Source organism: Bombina bombina, chromosome 1 (assembly GCF_027579735.1).
Source record: "Bombina bombina isolate aBomBom1 chromosome 1, aBomBom1.pri, whole genome shotgun sequence".
In the NCBI taxonomy this organism is placed as follows: Eukaryota; Metazoa; Chordata; class Amphibia; order Anura; family Bombinatoridae; genus Bombina; species Bombina bombina.
In genome coordinates this window covers 644,614,078-644,635,804 of record NC_069499.1, presented here as the reverse complement: position 1 = coordinate 644,635,804, position 21,727 = coordinate 644,614,078, and the positions used below count along the sequence as shown (strand labels likewise).

At 35.4% G+C, this 21,727-nt stretch overlaps 1 protein-coding gene across 1 annotated transcript; it reads left to right on the top strand.

Annotated features, from left to right (window-relative positions):
- The first annotated feature begins 4,799 nt into the window (after nucleotides 1–4,799).
- Nucleotides 4,800–19,566, top strand: LOC128639142 (cis-aconitate decarboxylase-like). Its single transcript, XM_053691344.1, has 5 exons — nucleotides 4,800–4,850; nucleotides 5,498–5,685; nucleotides 6,160–6,264; nucleotides 6,354–6,559; nucleotides 18,602–19,566. The coding sequence occupies exons 2-5, from the start codon at nucleotides 5,575–5,577 to the stop codon at nucleotides 19,521–19,523; spliced, it is 1,344 nt and encodes a 447-aa protein (XP_053547319.1). The 5' UTR covers nucleotides 4,800–4,850; nucleotides 5,498–5,574; the 3' UTR covers nucleotides 19,524–19,566.
- The last annotated feature ends 2,161 nt before the right edge of the window (nucleotides 19,567–21,727 follow it).

Here is a 21,727-nt window from a genome sequence, read left to right as displayed (position 1 = left end):
CAAAATAAAAAATAAATTATCAAATATTTAAACTAATTACACCTAATCTAATAGCCCTATGAAAATAAAAAAGCCCCCCAAAATAAAAAAAAACCCAAGCCTACAATAAACTACCAATGGCCCTTAAAAGGGCCTTTTGTGGGGCATTGCTCCAAAGAAATCAGCTCTTTTACCTGTAAATAAAAAAAACACACCACCCACACAACCAACCCCCCCAAATAAAAACCTAAGCTCCCCATTGCCCAGAAAAGGGCATTTGGATGGGCATTGCCCTTAAAAGGGCATTTAGCTCTTTTTCCGCCCAAAGTCCCTAACCTAAAAATAAAACTCACCCAATAAACCCTTAATAAAACCTAACACTAACCCCCGAAGATCCACTTACAGTTTTTGAAGACCCGACATCCATCCTCAACGAAGCAGCAAAAGTCCTCGGCGAAGCAGGCAGAAGTCTTCATTAGAATTCAGCCAATCGGAATTAAGGTGGAAAAAATCCTATTGGCTGTTGCAATCAGCCAATAGGATTGAGCTTTCATCCTATTGTTTGCTGCAATCAGCCAATAGGATTGAGCTCGCATTCTATTGGCTGTTTGGAATAGCCAATTGGAATGTAAGGGATGCCATCTTGGATGACGTCCTTTAAAGGGAAACTTCATTGTTCAGAAGACGATGCTCCACACCGGATGTCTTGAAGATGGAGCCTCTCCGCGCCGGATGGATGAAGATAGAAGATGCCATCTGGATGAAGACTTCTGCCCGGTTGGATAAAGACTTCGACCCGCTTCGTTGAGGATGGATGTCGGGTCTTCAAAAACTGTAAGTGGATCTTCAGGGGTTAGTGTTAGGTTTTATTAAGGGTTTATTGGGTGGGTTTTATTTTTAGGTTAGGGACTTTGGGCGGAAAAAGAGCTGAATGCCCTTTTAAGGGCAATGCCCATCCAAATGCCCTTTTCAGGGCAATGGGGAGCTTAGTTTTTGGTTGTGTGGGTGGTGGGTTTTACTGTTGGGGGGGGTGTTTGTATTTTTATTTACAGGTAAAAGAGCTTATTTATTTGGGGCAATGCCCTGCAAAAGGCCCTTTTAAGGGCCAATGGTAGTTTATTGTAGGCTAGGGTTTTTTTATTTGGGGGGGCTTTTTTATTTTCATAGGGCTATTAGATTAGGTCTAATTAGTTTAAATATTTGATAATTTATTTTTTATTTTGTGTAACTTAGTGTTTTTTATTTTGTGTAACTTAGTTGTTATTTTTTGTAACTTAGTAATTCTTTATAGTAGATTTAAATAACTCGAGTAAGGTTAGGTTTTTAAATATGTAATATAGTTAATTTAATTTGTAGTTTAATGTAATTTTAGTATAATAGTTAGTGTAGGTTAATTAATAGTTTGGTATAGTTTAATGTAATTTTAGTATAATAGATAGGGTAGGTTAATTAATAGTTTAATATAGTTTAATTTAATTCTAAAGGTAAGTTTAAATGTATTATAAGATAGGGATGAGTTAATATTTAATGTAAAGTTAGCGGGTTGTTAGGTTTAGGGGTTAATAGCTTAATTTAGTTTTGGCGATGTGGGGGGCAGGCGGTTTAGGGGTTAATAGGTTTAGTAAGTGGTAGTGATGTGGGAGGCCAGGGGTTTAAGGGTTAATAACTTTATTTAGTTGCGGTAGGCTCCGGGAGCGGCGGGATAGGGGTTAATAACTTTATTTAGGTTCCGGTGGGGTCCGGGAGCGGCGGGATAGGGGGTTAATAACTTTATTAGAGTTGCAGTGGGCTCCAGGAGCGGTGGGATAGGGGTTAAACATTTTAGTATAGTGGTGGCGTTTAGTGACAGGGTATAAATAAAGTTGGAAAAAGCCAAATAGCAGCGAGATCGATGACTGTTAGTTAACAACAGTCTGCTGCTCATCGCACCGTACTTGGTGCGCGTTTTTTTGACAGCTTTTTTGATAAATAAGGAGAGCGTATTCAGGTCCGCGGCCGCGATGTTAGGTGAGCGTATTGGTGCCAGCAAATGCAGCATAGTTGACGGCTTGATAAGTAGGCCTCATGGGATTGTTTGTGTTTAATAAGAGACAAAGCTGTGAGGTTTCAACCTTAAAACAGAGATAAGCACCTCTGCCCGAGCTAAGTTATGTGGTGGGAGCATGTTTAACAAAGCAAATGCTGAGCTACACAAGGTTATGAGATAAAGATGTTCCCTGTAACAGCATAAAATAAAATAAAACTTAGTTTTAGCATAATATTAGGTCAGTATTAGTTTAGAATCGCTGAATACATACAAAATGGAGGAATAGAGACAAGATGGAGCCAGGTTAGTTATATATTCTTATTTCTTACAAATAATATTTCCTTTCTGTCTATCTTCTATTTCTTATTCCAATATCCTATGACACACTCTATTTTTCTAAGTATATCTGAAGCGATGACAATTATGTTTCATGCAGCAATGTATTTAATTACATTATACTATATCAATGTTTGTATATTTTTTCATGTTTCATTTCATGTTTCTGAATTCTTAAAGGAAAATTAAACCCTTTTACTTTTGTGTACAAATTGTGCTTTTCCAACCCTCTTGAAATCTAGTATGCAGAATTTTCTTTTTGTCTTTTATATATATTCTGAGACTTTTCAGTCTATAGATATCTATGAAAACAAAATAGCAAATAATGTATTGTACTCAGTAAAAAATGTACCTTAGTAAAATATCAGATAGGAGAAGAAATCTTTAATGAGTCTTTAAAAAAATGCAATAAACATTTGTAAAAGCACTTTCATAGTTTTGCTAAGGATTTTTCTTCATATTCGTTCAAGAAAAAATATCTAAAGGCGTTTTTAAGTAGATTAATTCTGCATACAACTTAGAAACTTCAACAGAAGCTTCCCTTATCATTTTTCAACAGATGACAGAGGTTTTTTTGAGGCCGTAGTAAGGTTTACTAAAATTATTGTACAATGCACCACTGTCATGAAAAGTAGATTAACGGGCTACATTTTTTTTTTAATGAAAAATGGTAAAGTAAAATTTGTTTAAATTTAACGTTAAACAAACATGGGGTGAATTATTGTGTACAACGGAGTCCTGCGACTCACTGGCTGACAGGGACAGCACAGAAAAAAGTAGGTTTATCGAGCACAGGAATAACCATACAAAAAAAACACTTTTGTATATTTTAAAGCATTCCATTTCAGAAAAGAGGAAAAATTAAAGTATCATGTCCGTTTTAAAAAATATTTGATTCCCCCCCCCCCCATTTTTGTCAGTGAATACTTATTTTTTTTAATGGATTCTACTCTATCAGTCTTTTAGGAAGCAACCTAATAAATATTGTAACCATATGAGATTTAACTGAAACATATTTTACATTTCCTTTTGGTTTGATATTTGAATTTCTGACACAAAGTATTAGTCATTGTTTTTGTCTTTAATGTGAGTGTGCAGATTTTAAATAAATGTTGTTTTTTTACTTCCTAGAGAAATTCCCCAGTCAGTATATAATGATAGTTTCTATTAACTGGGTGTGACTAGCCTGTGATATCCCAGCCTATTTCCTTTTATATGACAATGACATCACTCTAACAATGTGCTTGTGTTTGGGCTTCTAAATAAATACTCCTTCCACAAGGCACAAACAGCATCAGATCACAGATCAGGGCCCAAACTTGTATATAAGAGTCTCAGATCACAGGTGAAGACTCAAACTTGTATACAGCAGTCTCAGATCACAGATCAGAACCCAAACTTGTATACAGCAGTCTTAGATCACAGGTGTGAAGACTCAAACTTGTATACAGCAGTCTCAGATCACAGATCAGAACCCAAACTTGTATACAGCAGTCTCAGATCACAGATCAGAACCCAAACTTGTATACAGCAGTCTCAGATCACAGATCAGAACCCAAACTTGTATACAGCAGTCTTAGATCACAGGTGTGAAGACTCAAACTTGTATACAGCAGTCTCAGATCACAGATCAGGACACAAACTTGTATACAGCAGTCTCAGATCACAGATCAGGACACAAACTTGTATACAGCAGTCTCAGATCACAGATCAGGACACAAACTTGTATACAGCAGTCTCAGATCACAGATCAGGACACAAACTTGTATACAGCAGTCTCAGATCACAGGTGAAGACCCAAACTTGTATACAGCAGTCTCAGATCACAGGCGAAGACCCAAACTTGTATACAGCAGTCTCAGATCACAGGTGAAGACTCAAACTTGTATACAGCAGTCTCAGATCACAGGTGAAGACCCAAACTTGTATACAGCAGTCTCAGATCACAGGTGAAGACTCAAACTTGTATACAGCAGTCTCAGATCACAGGTGAAGACCCAAACTTGTATACAGCAGTCTCAGATCACAGGTGAAGACCCAAACTTGTATACAAGAGTCTTAGGTCACAAGGGAAGAACCACATTTGTAAAGACATTGTTCTTCAAGATGCTTTCTTATGCAGTTCAGGTAAGGATCTATGTAACAAAGGATTTTTTTCAGTTGTGATACATTTTTGTGCATTACAGACTATATCATATTGGTAAAATAGAATTTAAAAATCTTAATTTCCCCAAATGCTTAAATATGGTGCACTATTAATCTAGTTTGTCTGAGGAAGAAATTGTATCCTTGCAATGTGACATGTAACAAAGATTTGTTTGTTTTAGTTTACCAGTCCAGTAAGTTCGAGGTTTATTCTTCTTTTGTTTTTCTAATTAAAATGTGCATTATATTGCTTTTCTGGCCTAGTATTATAAAAAGGAATGCTATAATATTGTTACTCTTTAATTTCAGAAAACAACGAGGCTGTGCCATCTGTCTAGACAAATTCACCAGACAGTTTTAAAAGGTAGTTATTTATTGTGCTTAAATTTAATCTATTAAACAATGACAAATTATTATTTTGCAAACTGTTACTGGCTGCTATTGTTTTGCACCAGAAGTGTTTATTAATAAAGACTTTATTAAAAACCCCAGGACATTTTAAAAGGTTACAAAACGTCACTGTAAGACTTAGAAGTATGGAATATATTTTGTTTTGCGAATGATATTGGCATTTAGTGAACCACAAGTTATTTTATTCCAAAATCAAAGTCTGCCCTCTAGTGGTCATAAATGCTTCTTGCAAGCCTGCTGTAGCAGCTCAATTGAGTATTTGGAGGGTGTTTTACACAGTTAAAAAACGTATCTGAGAAGTGCCTCACAAATTACAGTTTACTAATAACATACATTAAAATCATTTGCACACATATTAAGGTAAGAGTAGGTATTGATACATTTTAAACTTTTCCTATGTTTTTTTCCTCACATTATCTACTGTGAACAGTTTTCTAAAATTAAGTCAAATAGGTCAAAAAGCCTAATTCAAACACAGAACCTGCTAGCGACTTGCGTTTTCCCTTGAGTCAGACTTTGAAACGTGTAAATGATAAAACTTAATAGTGTGTGGTTGTGATTGAAGCTTCAGGGTTTCATGTTGGGACTTATGTTTTTCAGTTGCAGAACATCCGCAATTAGAAGATTCTGTAACCAACAGTTTTGCTTCTTTTATCAATGAGATCAGACCTGAGCACATGTCTGACATTGTGCGCCACAGAAGTAAACGCATGATCTTGGATAACATTGGTGTTGGCCTTGTTGGTACCCAAACACATGTATTCAACATTATTCTGCAGTATTGCCAGGTAAGAAAACAACACTCATTAGAGACCAGTAATATCTGACTACTTGTAGCCCTACATAGCAATATATTTATTAAACTGATCATTCGCTCTTATACAATTTCCCTTACATGAGCACATCATTTAATTAAACTAAAGCTTGGGCGGAGATTTGAAGAACCCCCTAAGGGTGGAGTCACGCTTGTGCACAAGTAAGGCTAGTTGGTCTGGGGTGTGGCCTGGTGTATCTGGGTGGGCTTTAGGTGTTACATATATAAAGGGTAGGGAAAGTAGCCAGGAGGAAAATAGAACATTTAAACTAGGACCATCCTATAAAATGTAGTATGGTCTGAAGCTCTAATGATATTTTAAAAAAATGAAGTAGAATCCCACAATAAATATAAACTATAGTCAATGCAAACAAAAGCTGTAATTGTTTCAGTGATAATGACAACATCCTGTATATTGGTTTATAGCTGACATTTTTCTCTTCCTCAGGACCTACAGGCATCAGCTTATGGAAATTCTGCTTTATGTTCAGTATATGGTGGGAAGGGATTGAAACTCTCCCCAACCCTGGCTGCATTTGCCAATGGTGTAGCTGTGAGTATCATTAGAAGAATAAGATGACATCAGCGTAAGCCATTTGTGTTTTTTTTCTAGTCTAATGTTTTATTTTCCATTTAATGAAGGTTCACTCCATGGACTTTGATGACACCTGGCACCCTGCCACACACCCTTCAGGTGCCGTGCTGCCAGCTGTATTGGCCTTGTCACAGATGCTTTCAAATGACAGAAAGATCAGTGGAGAAGACCTCCTGATGGCTTTTAATGTGGGCATTGAAATCCAAGGAAGACTGATGTGTTTTTCTACCGAGGCAAAAAATATTCCTAAAAAGTAAGATTGAGTTTTACATATAAATTACGTTACTGGTTGGCGATTATTCTTTTAAAGCACAACAGCTATGCCAACATGTAATATCACTGGTTAAGGGCTAAAATGCTTCATCATGTTAAATAGATTTAACATATGTTTGCAATGAGTAAGATCTCTCCAGTTTTTTTCATTCTGCTAAGCATATTCATTAATATTTTAAATACTACCTCCAACTATAGTAAATTAGCTCCATGGGATAACACAAGGTTTAACAATCGCAGGAACCAGAAACACATGGCTCATAAAATTATACTCTTTTTTTTTTTTTTTTTTAGGGAGTTTTCTTTTGATATCTGAAGATAAAACTATTCTCTGGCTACTATAAACAAATATTAGTAGTTTTTTATACTTAACACAAATACAGGGCTTGGGCACATTCCAGTTGTAAATATATTAACTAGCCATTAAAACAAAAAGCTGAGAGGTCTATAGCTGGTATCTAATGTAATAAAACAAAAAGCTGAGAGGTCTATAGCTGGTATCTAATGTAATAAAACAAAAAGCTGAGAGGTCTATAGCTGGTATCTAATGTAATAAAACAAAAAGCTGAAAGGTCTATAGCTGGTATCAGTGGCGGCTGGTGAATTTTTAGGATGGGGGTGCACAAGACCCTCCCCCTATTAGAAAGCCACGCCCCTTTGAAAAACCACGCCCCTTTTGAAAAACACGCCCCTTTAATAAGCCACGCCCATTTTAAAAGCCACACCCCTTTGTGAAAGTCACGCCCCTCAAATGGCCCCACCCATTTGAACCAGCAGTGTTTTTGGTCATCGTCTTCTTGAAATATCCAGCCCCGGCCTGGGGGTAACTTCAACTGAAGTTTGTGACTGATTCCTCAACATTATTCTCAAGTATCTGCTGATATTGAGTGGAATCCATGAGACCCTCAACAATATTCCCAGTAGTACAGGTCTTTGGAGGTGGTCTGTGGGCTGTTTTTGACCGTTCTCACCATCCTTTGCCTTTGCCTCTGGCCCTCTCTGATATTTTACTTGCCCTGCCACTTCTGGCCTTAACAAGAACTGTGCCTGTGGTCTTCCATATCCTCACCATGCATTGCTCACTGTGTTCCTCATAGTGGACACAGACATCTTAAATCTATGAATGCATACTCTTCAGTACAGCCATGTTCACGTGCGACAGTGCACAAATGGAGGAGCCTACACTACCTGCCCATGTCTAGTCTTAAAATATACATGATGGTGCTCAGTTAAATTATATAATAACATATATATATTAACCAAATGATTAATTAAAGCTGCAAAATAATAAGAATGTTGAATGTACATTCATGAAAACATATATATTCCTGGATTTAAAGAACCTTCCACTTTATAGAGAAATACAACCACATTTCAATTACTGTTGCCCCAGCCCCCAGTGTTCGATATAAGGCAATGCAGCCAAAGGCCTTGGCAACATGAAGATAAATACACCCACATTTTACTTTCTACAAAAGAAGATTATTTCTATTACACTAGTGCTTAATAATTAACTTCAACAGTAAAGATTAAAACAGAATGTTGTTAACTCAAGTACAATTTTTGTAAATTAAGTCAATCCGCCTGTCTTTTTTTGAGGCAAATAAATCAATAACATTTTCGGTGAATGTAGGCATGTCATTGATCAATTGTTTTTCAATTGTGAGCATGGCTAGAGCAGTCAGTCTTTCCTCAGTCATGGTGCTCCTTAGAAATGTCTTAACTCGTTTTAAAGTTGAGAAACATCTCTCAGCCTCAGCAGTTGTCACGGGAATAGTCGAAATAATTTGCAACAGTTTGTAGGTCTCAGAGAAAGTACTGTCCAAGTTATTTTCTATTACAAACTGTAGAAGACTGATGGCACCATTCATATTTCGGAAATCTGGTCTTCTGTAAATTACTCCTAGTTCAGTTTTCAGGCGATCTTTCTGTAATGTGTGATAAACCGCTGATGTTTGTTCAAGAAGCTGATTTGGAAAATTTTTCTCGTAATCCGCAAATTTTTCCGCTTGGAGGAGAGAAACAGCCGAGTAGTGAGTTATAAAAGAAAATCTATCTTTTACTTGATTTGTGATAACATCGCATATCTCTTTAGCTGCCACAGTCTGAGCAATGTGAATATTTTCTCTCTTCCTTTTCCTAGATGTTTCCTCTGTTTCTGATATCGTCATGGTCACTGTGTCCATTCTATTCCTTTCGTTTTCCATTGTCTGCTGGAAAGTGTTAATATGTTTTCTAATAAGTGCCGCATCTGTTTGTGTTTTCTGAAGTTGGTTGTATAACACATCTACATGTGGCATAATATTGTGAAAAACTGTAAGCCAAAACACAAATACCGAGTCTTGTAACATACGCCGAATAGCCCCTGCTTGATTTATAGCTATTTCTTTTTTCGATGTTGACTCTATTTTTTCCATGCATTCAATTAACTGTTCCCTGTTTTCAAAAACTGTATTGACGGTTCGACTCTTGAAATTCCACCTGGTGGCTGAACCATGAGGTATCCTTCTTCTAACAGTTTCATCTAGAATAGCTATCCTTTGTGGCGAGTTACTAAAAAAGTTAGTAATGTCACTTAGATTTGAAAAAAATACTCGAACTTGTTGATTTTGACTGCTTGCTTGGCTGACAATTAAATTGAGCTGATGTGCGTAGCAATGCACAAAATGTGCATTCTTGTAGGTACGTTTAATTATAGCCTGAACACCTGCATGCTGACCACTCATCACGCTTGCACCGTCGTAACTCTGCGATATCAGTTTCTCTGGGTTGTCTATAACTTTTTCCAAAGTAGCTTGAATACACGTAGCTAAAGATTCGGCATCATGTCCAGCTGGATTAGTGAATTCCCAGAATCTCTCAACCGGTTGTCCGTTACCTATAATGTATCTAAAAACAACAACCAATTGGAAGGCAGATGAAACATCAGTAGTTTCATCTGCTATCACTGCTACAAAACTTGCATTTGAGATTTCCTTCTTTATTTGGTTCTGGCAAACAGTAAGCATACAGTCTAATAAATCGTTTTGAATTTCTTTTGACGTTCCTTTAAAAACAGTGGCACTAGCGAGATGTTCTTTTAGAGATGCATCAAGCTCTGCTGAGAAGTTTATAAGACCTCTGAAAATGCCTGGATTTAATGAATCATCGCGTTCGTCATGTCCTCGAAGTGCAAGCTCAAATGCGCCGCAAAATAAAATACAATTAATTATTTTGGAAAGAACATAGCGATTTTTCGTTACTTGCTCATTATGTTTTTTAATATTCAAACGATATGCACTGTCAAGTTGTTGCCGAATATCAACCCTTCCTAGCAAATTAAACTCTAATGTGGAGTTTAAATGTGATTGGGAGCAATTATGTTTATTGGTTTTTTGACTTAAATGTGATAAATCGGCGACACCATAACTCACCCAGCTTGAATCCCCACTTTGTTTTGCAAACAGGAGACAATAAAAACAAAAGAGCCTGTTAGATAATTCACAACCACAAATCCATGGATATTTATCATATACCTCGGGTTTGAAATCTCTAGTTTTACATTTTGTCACCTGGGTAAGGTTAAGCATAGGTGTTGGCCTGAGCATTTTAATTTCCATTTTTCTTTCAATGGGCAACGTTGAAAAATGTAATTGCTTTAGCTCAGACACACTAATTTTACTAAGTGCCATCTTAACTGTTAGTTTACACACAAAGAACAGTCCTTTGCTCTTATCTAATATATAACTTGTAGGTAGGTAGCTCTGCAGCTGTTAGAAAATATACAACTTAATAGTTTAATAGTTTGGCGGTGGTTATGTAATATATAACTTGTAGGTAGGTAGCTCTGCTGCTCTGCAGCTGTTAGAAAATATACAACTCAACTTGAAGTAATAGTTTAATAGTTTGGCGGTTGTTATGTAATATATAACTTGTAGGTAGGTAGCTCTGCTGCTCTGCAGCTGTTAGAAAATATACAACTCAACTTGAAGTAATAGTTTAATAGTTTGGCGGTTGTTATGTAATATATAACTTGTAGGTAGGTAGCTCTGCTGCTCTGCAGCTGTTAGAAAATATACAACTCAACTTGAAGTAATAGTTTAATAGTTTGGCGGTTGTTATGTAATATATAACTTGTAGGTAGGTAGCTCTGCAGCTGTTAGAAAATATACAACTTAATAGTTTAATAGTTTGGCGGTTATTATGTAATATATAACTTGTAGGTAGGTAGCTCTGCTGCTCTGCAGCTGTTAGAAAATATACAACTCAACTTGAAGTAATAGTTTAATAGTTTGGCGGTTGTTATGTAATATATAACTTGTAGGTAGGTAGCTCTGCTGCTCTGCAGCTGTTAGAAAATATACAACTCAACTTGAAGTAATAGTTTAATAGTTTGGCGGTTGTTATGTAATATATAACTTGTAGGTAGGTAGCTCTGCAGCTGTTAGAAAATATACAACTTAATAGTTTAATAGTTTGGCGGTTATTATGTAATATATAACTTGTAGGTAGGTAGCTCTGCAGCTGTTAGAAAATATACAACTCAACTTGAAGTAATAGTTTAATAGTTTGGCGGTTGTTATGTAATATATAACTTGTAGGTAGGTAGCTCTGCTGCTCTGCAGCTGTTAGAAAATATACAACTCAACTTGAAGTAATAGTTTAATAGTTTGGCGGTTGTTATGTAATATATAACTTGTAGGTAGGTAGCTCTGCAGCTGTTAGAAAATATACAACTTAATAGTTTAATAGTTTGGCGGTTATTATGTAATATATAACTTGTAGGTAGGTAGCTCTGCTGCTCTGCAGCTGTTAGAAAATATACAACTCAACTTGAAGTAATAGTTTGGCGGTTGTTATGTAATATATAACTTGTAGGTAGGTAGCTCTGCTGCTCTGCAGCTGTTAGAAAATATACAACTCAACTTGAAGTAATAGTTTAATAGTTTGGCGGTTGTTATGTAATATATAACTTGTAGGTAGGTAGCTCTGCAGCTGTTAGAAAATATACAACTTAATAGTTTAATAGTTTGGCGGTTATTATGTAATATATAACTTGTAGGTAGGTAGCTCTGCTGCTCTGCAGCTGTTAGAAAATATACAGCTCAACTTGAAGTAATAGTTTAATAGTTTGGCGGTTGTTATGTAATATATAACTTGTAGGTAGGTAGCTCTGCTGCTCTGCAGCTGTTAGAAAATATACAACTCAACTTGAAGTAATAGTTTAATAGTTTGGCGGTTGTTATGTAATATATAACTTGTAGGTAGGTAGCTTTGCTGCTCTGCAGCTATTAGAAAATATCAACTAGAAGTTGAACTAAATTGTTAAAGAACTCCCTAAAAATCCAGTATACTCCTAAACTTGCTAATCTCAGACTGTGTCTGTTGTTTAAATTACAAGTAGAAAAATAAAAATGTTTTTTTTTTTAAACACTAGTTCAAGTTCAAGACTCAACTCAAGTTACTCTATATAAAAAGAAATCTCAGACTCAGACTGTATCTGTTGTTTAAATTACAAGTAGAAAAATAAAAATGTTTTTTTTTTTTAAACACTAGTTCAAGTTCAAGACTCAACTCAAGTTACTCTATATAAAAAGAAATCTCAGACTCAGACTGTATCTGTTGTTTAAATTACAAGTAGAAAAATAAAAATGTTTTTTTTTTTAAACACTAGTTCAAGTTCAAGACTCAAGTTACTCTATATAAAAAGCAATCTCAGACTCAGACTGTATCTGTTGTTTAAATTACAAGTAGAAAAATAAAAATGTTTTTTTTTAAACACTAGTTCAAGTTCAAGACTCAAGTTACTCTATATAAAAAGCAATCTCAGACTCAGACTGTATCTGTTGTTTAAATTACAAGTAGAAAAATAAAAATGTTTTTTTTTTAACACTAATTCAAGTTCAACTTAGACTCAACTCACTCTATCTAAAAAGCAATCTCAGACTCAGACTGTATCTGTTGTTTAAATTACAAATAGAAAAAAAAGGTTTTTTTTTTTTTTTTAACACTAGTTCAAGACTCAACTCACTCAGTTACTCTATATAAAAAACTGCAGGCCTGCAGCAAAAATCATTAAAATATCTGCCCACAAAGTTACTAAACTAATAATATATTACTAGTATAAATTAAGTTAACTAAAGTATCTTCAAGTTCTATATAGATATAGATAACTAGAAAATCTGAATACTACTAGTAGTGACTGTGAATCTACAGTTCTAAACTAATTTGCTGCTAAGCTAAGCCTAATGTAATTAATAATAATTATAATGGCTATTGGCTAACTATCTAACTGTCTATTAGCCTGCTCCTGGGCCCTGGCTATTTCTTTGCACACTACTTGACTGCAGCTCAGCAGACACTGAGTCAGCACACAGCAGCAAATATTGACTGTCTGTCACTGTTCAATCAACTTGTTGATGCTTGATGGCTGCCAGCAGGCAGCAAAAAATATATAGTTTTGTTGTAAACAATTTTTGCACAGAGCTATGCAAAAACACTCCTCTCAGCTCAACGGCTATCTCCACAAAGATTTTCGCGCCGTTGAGCTGGGAGGAGCCTCGTGGGGGCCATCACGTGAGCCATGGAGCCTATCACAGAGTCTGAGGAGTCCGGATCAAGAGGCTGGGGGAGGAGACAGAGCACAGGCTGAACGACCGCACAGTTCAGCCTGTGCGATTATGCCTCTATAGGCATGAGGCTGGGGAGGAGCTCTACGCCTGCACAGTGAATACATTGCGATCACTGTGCAGGCATATAGAGCTCCTTACCGCACGTGCGAGTGGGGGGTGGAGACTGGAGCCTGCCCTGGACTGTCAATCAGCCTCTCTCAGCTCAGCCTCAGGCAGCAGCAGCAGGCAGTGCGCCGTGGTGGTGTGTGGTGTGACGTCACGGACGTCAGCACACTGAGTAGTCCACCCGGTCCTAGCTCCTGCCTCCTGCCTGAGCCTGATAATAAATATACAGTGTCTGTTAATGAACACTCAGTGGCGAGTCAGTGATGAGAATGATAATAGATTAAATAGCAGGGTATATAAGCTAAGCAGCAGTGCCAGTAAAGCATTATTTAATACATATAATATTAAATAATATAAATAAAAAATAAAATTAAAATTTTTCATAATTTTTTTTTTCTCATTTTTTTTTTTTTTAAATGCTCATTTTTTTTCCCCCTCCTCTGCCCCCTGGGGGTTCACGTGCGACAGTGCACATATGGAGGAGCCTCCACTGGCTGGTATCTAATGTAATAAAACAAACAGCTGAGAGGTCTATAGCTGGTATCTAATGTAATAAAACAAACAGCTGAGAGGTCTATAGCTGGTATCTAATGTAATAAAACAAACAGCTGAGAGGTCTATAGCTGGTATCTAATGTAATAAAACAAACAGCTGAGAGGTCTATAGCTGGTATCTAATGTAATAAAACAAAAAGCTGAGAGGTCTATAGCTGGTATCTAATGTAATAAAACAAACAGCTGAGAGGTCTATAGCTGGTATCTAATGTAATAAAACAAAAAGCTGAGAGGTCTATAGCTGGTATCTAATGTAATAAAACAAAAAGCTGAGAGGTCTATAGCTGGTATCTAATGTAATAAAACAAACAGCTGAGAGGTCTATAGCTGGTATCTAATGTAATAAAACAAAAAGCTGAGAGGTCTATAGCTGGTATCTAATGTAATAAAACAAAAAGCTGAGAGGTCTATAGCTGGTATCTAATGTAATAAAACAAAAAGCTGAGAGGTCTATAGCTGGTATCTAATGTAATAAAACAAACAGCTGAGAGGTCTATAGCTGGTATCTAATGTAATAAAACAAAAAGCTGAGAGGTCTATAGCTGGTATCTAATGTAATAAAACAAAAAGCTGAGAGGTCTATAGCTGGTATCTAATGTAATAAAACAAAAAGCTGAGAGGTCTATAGCTGGTATATAATGTAATAAAACCAAAAGCTGAGAGGTCTATAGCTGGTATATAATGTAATAAAACCAAAAGCTGAGAGGTCTATAGCTGGTATATAATGTAATAAAACAAAAAGCTGAGAGGTCTATAGCTGGTATATAATGTAATAAAACAAAAAGCTGAGAGGTCTATAGCTGGTATCTAATGTAATAAAACAAAAAGCTGAGAGGTCTATAGCTGGTATATAATGTAATAAAACAAAAAGCTGAGAGGTCTATAGCTGGTATATAATGTAATAAAACAAAAAGCTGAGAGGTCTAAAGCTGGTATATAATGTAATAAAACAAAAAGCTGAGAGGTCTATAGCTGGTATATAATGTAATAAAACAAAAAGCTGAGAGGTCTATAGCTGGTATATAATGTAATAAAACAAAAAGCTGAGAGGTCTATAGCTGGTATATAATGTAATAAAACAAAAAGCTGAGAGGTCTATAGCTGGTATATAATGTAATAAAACAAAAAACAGAGGTCTATAGCTGGTATCTAATGTAATAAAACAAAAAGCTGAGAGGTCTATAGCTGGTATATAATGTAATAAAACAAAAAGCTGAGAGGTCTATAGCTGGTATATAATGTAATAAAACAAAAAGCTGAGAGGTCTATAGCTGGTATATAATGTAATAAAACAAACAGCTGAGAGGTCTATAGCTGGTATATAATGTAATAAAACAAACAGCTGAGAGGTCTATAGCTGGTATATAATGTAATAAAACAAAAAGCTGAGAGGTCTATAGCTGGTATATAATGTAATAAAACAAAAAGCTGAGAGGTCTATAGCTGGTATATAATGTAATAAAACAAACAGCTGAGAGGTCTATAGCTGGTATATAATGTAATAAAACAAACAGCTGAGAGGTCTATAGCTGGTATATAATGTAATAAAACAAAAAGCTGAGAGGTTTATAGCTGGTATATAATGTAATAAAACAAAAAGCTGAGAGGTCTATAGCTGGTATATAATGTAATAAAACAAAAAGCTGAGAGGTCTATAGCTGGTATCTAATGTAATAAAACAAAAAGCTGAGAGGTCTATAGCTGGTATATAATGTAATAAAACAAAAAGCTGAGAGGTCTATAGCTGGTATATAATGTAATAAAACAAAAAGCTGAGAGGTCTATAGCTGGTATCTAATGTAATAAAACAAACAGCTGAGAGGTCTATAGCTGGTATCTAATGTAATAAAACAAAAAGCTGAGAGGTCTATAGCTGGTATCTAATGTAATAAAACAAAAAGCTGAGAGGTCTATAGCTGGTATCTAATGTAATAAAACAAAAAGCTGAGAGGTCTATAGCTGGTATCTAATGTAATAAAACAAAAAGCTGAGAGGTCTATAGCTGGTATCTAATGTAATAAAACAAAAAGCTGAGAGGTCTATAGCTGGTATATAATGTAATAAAACAAAAAGCTGAGAGGTCTATAGCTGGTATATAATGTAATAAAACAAAAAGCTGAGAGGTCTATAGCTGGTATCTAATGTAATAAAACAAAAAGCTGAGAGGTCTATAGCTGGTATATAATGTAATAAAACAAAAAGCTGAGAGGTCTATAGCTGGTATATAATGTAATAAAACAAAAAGCTGAGAGGTCTAAAGCTGGTATATAATGTAATAAAACAAAAAGCTGAGAGGTCTATAGCTGGTATATAATGTAATAAAACAAAAAGCTGAGAGGTCTATAGCTGGTATATAATGTAATAAAACAAAAAGCTGAGAGGTCTATAGCTGGTATATAATGTAATAAAACAAAAAGCTGAGAGGTCTATAGCTGGTATATAATGTAATAAAACAAAAAACAGAGGTCTATAGTTGGTATCTAATGTAATAAAACAAAAAGCTGAGAGGTCTATAGCTGGTATCTAATGTAATAAAACAAAAAGCTGAGAGGTCTATAGCTGGTATATAATGTAATAAAACAAAAAGCTGAGAGGTCTATAGCTGGTATATAATGTAATAAAACAAAAAACAGAGGTCTATAGCTGGTATCTAATGTAATAAAACAAACAGCTGAGAGGTCTATAGCTGGTATATAATGTAATAAAACAAACAGCTGAGAGGTCTATAGCTGGTATATAATGTAATAAAACAAAAAGCTGAGAGGTCTATAGCTGGTATATAATGTAATAAAACAAAAAGCTGAGAGGTCTATAGCTGGTATATAATGTAATAAAACAAAAAGCTGAGAGGTCTATAGCTGGTATCTAATGTAATAAAACAAAAAGCTGAGAGGTCTATAGCTGGTATATAATGTAATAAAACAAAAAGCTGAGAGGTCTATAGCTGGTATATAATGTAATAAAACAAAAAGCTGAGAGGTCTATAGCTGGTATCTAATGTAATAAAACAAACAGCTGAGAGGTCTATAGCTGGTATCTAATGTAATAAAACAAAAAGCTGAGAGGTCTATAGCTGGTATCTAATGTAATAAAACAAAAAGCTGAGAGGTCTATAGCTGGTATCTAATGTAATAAAACAAAAAGCTGAGAGGTCTATAGCTGGTATATAATGTAATAAAACAAAAAGCTGAGAGGTCTATAGCTGGTATCTAATGTAATAAAACAAAAAGCTGAGAGGTCTATAGCTGGTATATAATGTAATAAAACAAAAAGCTGAGAGGTCTATAGCTGGTATATAATGTAATAAAACAAAAAGCTGAGAGGTCTATAGCTGGTATATAATGTAATAAAACAAAAAGCTGAGAGGTCTATAGCTGGTATATAATGTAATAAAACAAACAGCTGAGAGGTCTATAGCTGGTATATAATGTAATAAAACAAAAAGCTGAGAGGTCTATAGCTGGTATATAATGTAATAAAACAAAAAGCTGAGAGGTCTATAGCTGGTATATAATGTAATAAAACAAAAAGCTGAGAGGTCTATAGCTGGTATCTAATGTAATAAAACAAAAAGCTGAGAGGTCTATAGCTGGTATCTAATGTAATAAAACAAAAAGCTGAGAGGTCTATAGCTGGTATCTAATGTAATAAAACAAAAAGCTGAGAGGTCTATAGCTGGTATCTAATGTAATAAAACAAAAAGCTGAGAGGTCTATAGCTGGTATCTAATGTAATAAAACAAAAAGCTGAGAGGTCTATAGCTGGTATCTAATGTAATAAAACAAAAAGCTGAGAGGTCTATAGCTGGTATCTAATGTAATAAAACAAAAAGCTGAGAGGTCTATAGCTGGTATATAATGTAATAAAACAAATCAAATGATCCAGCACACAGAAATCTTGGTGAACTCACAATGTAGAGGCTTTGCTTAACCCTTAAAGTTATCAATAAAGTCCAAAATAACAGCACCTCTGTACAAAAGTTCAAGTTTCACGACCTCCACCCCTACAATTTATGCTTCTATTTGCCAAATATTTTTTTTTACAGGCCAAAGACATATGGAAGGGTCATGCACCCCCACTCCATAGATCATTTAATTGTAATAATGTTAATACATAAACCATTTGAAGAGCACAGGAGTGGAGAGGTATCAGAACTTCTACTCAAAACGTGCTGACACCCCTCCCAATTATGCTGCCCTAGGCACATGCCTAGTTGGCTTATGCCAAAATAGTCCCCAGAAACTAGCCCATAATTTCCTGCTATTTAAAGTTCCTTTGTTAGTCTGTACATTAAAATTATAATTGAAGTGAAAACATTTAATATAACCCAGGGGGAGAAAACCCCAGTAATTTTTGTTTTGTACAGTTGTAATAAGTTGGTTATTCTTAGAATGGAAGGGATTTATCTGAAAATGGGCCAACAATTTAAACAAGATTAGTCTGATTATTAATAAGAGAGAGATTAGAAAATGGCATGACCTTAATGCTGATTCTATATGCTGTTCATCGCAATGAGGTTAGCAGAAGCTTTTATTTTATATATTATATTTTCTCAACATGTATGGTTTACCTGATTGCATTACTATATGGATATATTTGTTTTTAGAAATGATTTACTTTTGTATTTTTACAAAAGTAATTATGACAGCTTTTATATCAGTAAATGAAAATTAACTCTTTTTAGCAATTTCAAATGCTTTAAAAAGGTGACTGATATATTACTTAGTAATTTATATGTATTTTATTTGCTAGATTTCACCCACCATCGGTTGTTGGCACAATGGGAAGTGCTGCAGCTTCAGCCAAGCTCCTCTCATTAAACAAAGAACAATGTACCCACGCATTAGCTATTGCAGCCTCTCTGGCCGGTGCCCCAATGGCAAATGCAGCTACTTTAGCTAAACCGCTGCATATCGGTAATGCTACTAGGTTAGGTCTTGAAGCTGCACTTCTGGCTGCAAAAGGAATGGAGGCCAATTCTCTTATATTGGATGATACTCCTGGATGTTCAGGGTTTAGTGCTTTCTATGGAGATTATCAGCCAAAGTCATTATCCCCAGCAGGCAAGGACTATGAGTTTCACCTTGAGAAGCAGGACATCGTTTTTAAGTCCTTTCCAGCTCACCTTGGGATGCACTGGATAGCAGATGCCTCAGTATCAGTGAGAAACAGACTTATAAGCCACTCCGGCTCATTCAGTCCATCAGAAATTCAATCCATCATTCTTAGAATCCCTGTTTCCAAATACATTAATAGGCCCTTCCCGGAATCAGAGCATGAGGCGCGCCACTCCTTCCAGTTCAATGTTTGCACTGCGCTCTTAGATGGTCAAGTCAGCATTGACTCTTTTAATGAAGACAAAATGTTTCGGCACGAACTCCAGAATCTCCTCAGTAAGGTGGTAGTGGAACATCCAGAAGATAATGTTGCTAACTTTGATAAAATGTATGGAGAGGTCGCTATTCTTCTAGAAAATGGAGATGTAGTGACAGGAAGATGTGATACATTTTATGGTCACTGGAGGAACCCACTGAGCAGAGAATCCCTCCTAAAAAAGTTCCGCACTAACGCAAAATACGCACTCAAAGAAGACCAAACTGACGCAGTTATCCAGATAGTAGAAAATATAGAAAATATAACAGACAGCTCTCAGCTACCAAAGTTACTTCAGTAACTGATATGAAATTTATATATAAAATCTCAGAATTTAAAAATTATATAGATGTTTTGTTGCACAAATTATTAACATCTAGATTTTTTTAAACTGTCTTCACCATTACAAGTTTATACTTGTCTTAAGTTGTCTATATTTTTATATCATATATGTTCTAATCTATCAAACTTTTGTCAAGTGTTTCATCAATTTCTATTTAATTTCACAAAATCTCATTTTTTGCCATTGCTGGCAAATCGGCAGTATTTTTTAAAGAATCAGATTTATTTTAGTTTATACTGTATATTAGTGGTAGGAAAAATAAATTTGTGACTAACATCTCCCCACAACTGATATGCATCAACCCTTCAGATTGTACAGAAATTTGTATGAATGTGTTAATAACATAATTAATTACTATTTAAATTGCTAACATATATTTAATTAGGAACATAGTTTAGTATTTAATTTCGCAGTGACATATGTTGGTTACTTTTTTAAACTTGGTCAGTTGTTAAATTGTACTGTATAGTAAAATATGTAAGTAACATTAACTGTATTTCTCTGAAATGTTAAATATTTACATTTTATTTATGGTGTCACAACAAATTGTATTTTTTTTTGTACAAAATGTGAAAAAGTAATTTTTGTGTATTGGTTCATGAGTTAACTGATAAAGTTTATACAAATAATAAAGTAAAAATACGTTTTTAAGTTTTAAGTCATTGATAATTTCAAAGATCGCTATTTTTACTGAGTCACACAAGCACTATTTAGCAGGTACTCAACATAACCTTTGAACAATGTGCTTTCTTCATTAAATAGATATAACCCTTCTAATTCTCCTCCTAGTCCAGTCCCATCATGATCCTAACCTAAGCTCTAATGCTAACCTTAATACTAATCCTTGCAAGCTCTAATGCTAACCTCAATACTAATCCTTGCAAGCTCTAATGCTAACCTCAATACTAATCCTTGCAAGCTCTAATGCTAACCTCAATACTAATCCTTGCAAGCTCTAATGCTAACCTCAATACTAATCCTTGCAAGCTCTAATGCTAACCTCAATACTAATCCTTGCAAGCTCTAATGCTAACCTCAATACTAATCCTTGCAAGCTCTAATGCTAACCTCAATACTAATCCTTGCAAGCTCTAATGCTAACCTCAATACTAATCCTTGCAAGCTCTAATGCTAACCTCAATACTAATCCTTGCAAGCTCTAATGCTAACCTCAATACTAATCCTTGCAAGCTCTAATGCTAACCTCAATACTAATCCTTGCAAGCTCTAATGCTAACCTCAATACTAATCCTTGCAAGCTCTAATGCTAACTTCAATACTAATCCTTGCAAGCTCTAATGCTAACCTCAATACTAATCCTTGCAAGCTCTAATGCTAACCTCAATACTAATCCTTGCAAGCTCTAATGCTAACCTCAATACTAATCCTTGCAAGCTCTAATGCTAACCTCAATACTAATCCTTGCAAGCTCTAATGCTAACCTCAATACTAATCCTTGCAAGCTCTAATGCTAACCTCAATACTAATCCTTGCAAGCTCTAATGCTAACCTCAATACTAATCCTTGCAAGCTCTAATGCTAACCTCAATACTAATTCTTGCAAGCTCTAATGCTAACCTCAATACTAATCCTTGCAAGCTCTAATGCTAACCTCAATACTAATCCTTGCAAGCTCTAATGCTAACCTCAATACTAATCCTTGCAAGCTCTAATGCTAACCTCAATACTAATCCTTGGTCTGTCAATACTCCATTCTTACACCAAACCTTAGCTCAAATTCTATAACCCTAGACCTGAAATATGCCCTTAAATGAACACTGTCTACAGCCCTGACTTATATACTAGCCCTGACTCAAGCTATTGTCCTCTCCTTAACCCTAGTCCTTACCAATGTTATAAAACCCACTGACCATAACAGACAATAATGAACCCTACCTACCTATATTCAAAACACAAAAGCACTACATAATCTATTGGTACAATACTATCGGCCATTCACTACTGTGTGTTTAATACCCGCAAAGGGGCTAAACACACAGTAGAAGTACCACTGGGGATCTGCAGAACAGTGCTGAGCCCTATCAGAAACATCAGCTGATCCAATCAGCAGTGCTAGTTACACATGAGTCATGCAACTAGTGCTGCTGATTAGATCAGCGTTTGTTTCTGCTTGGGACAAGTGGTACTTTGCAGGAATTATC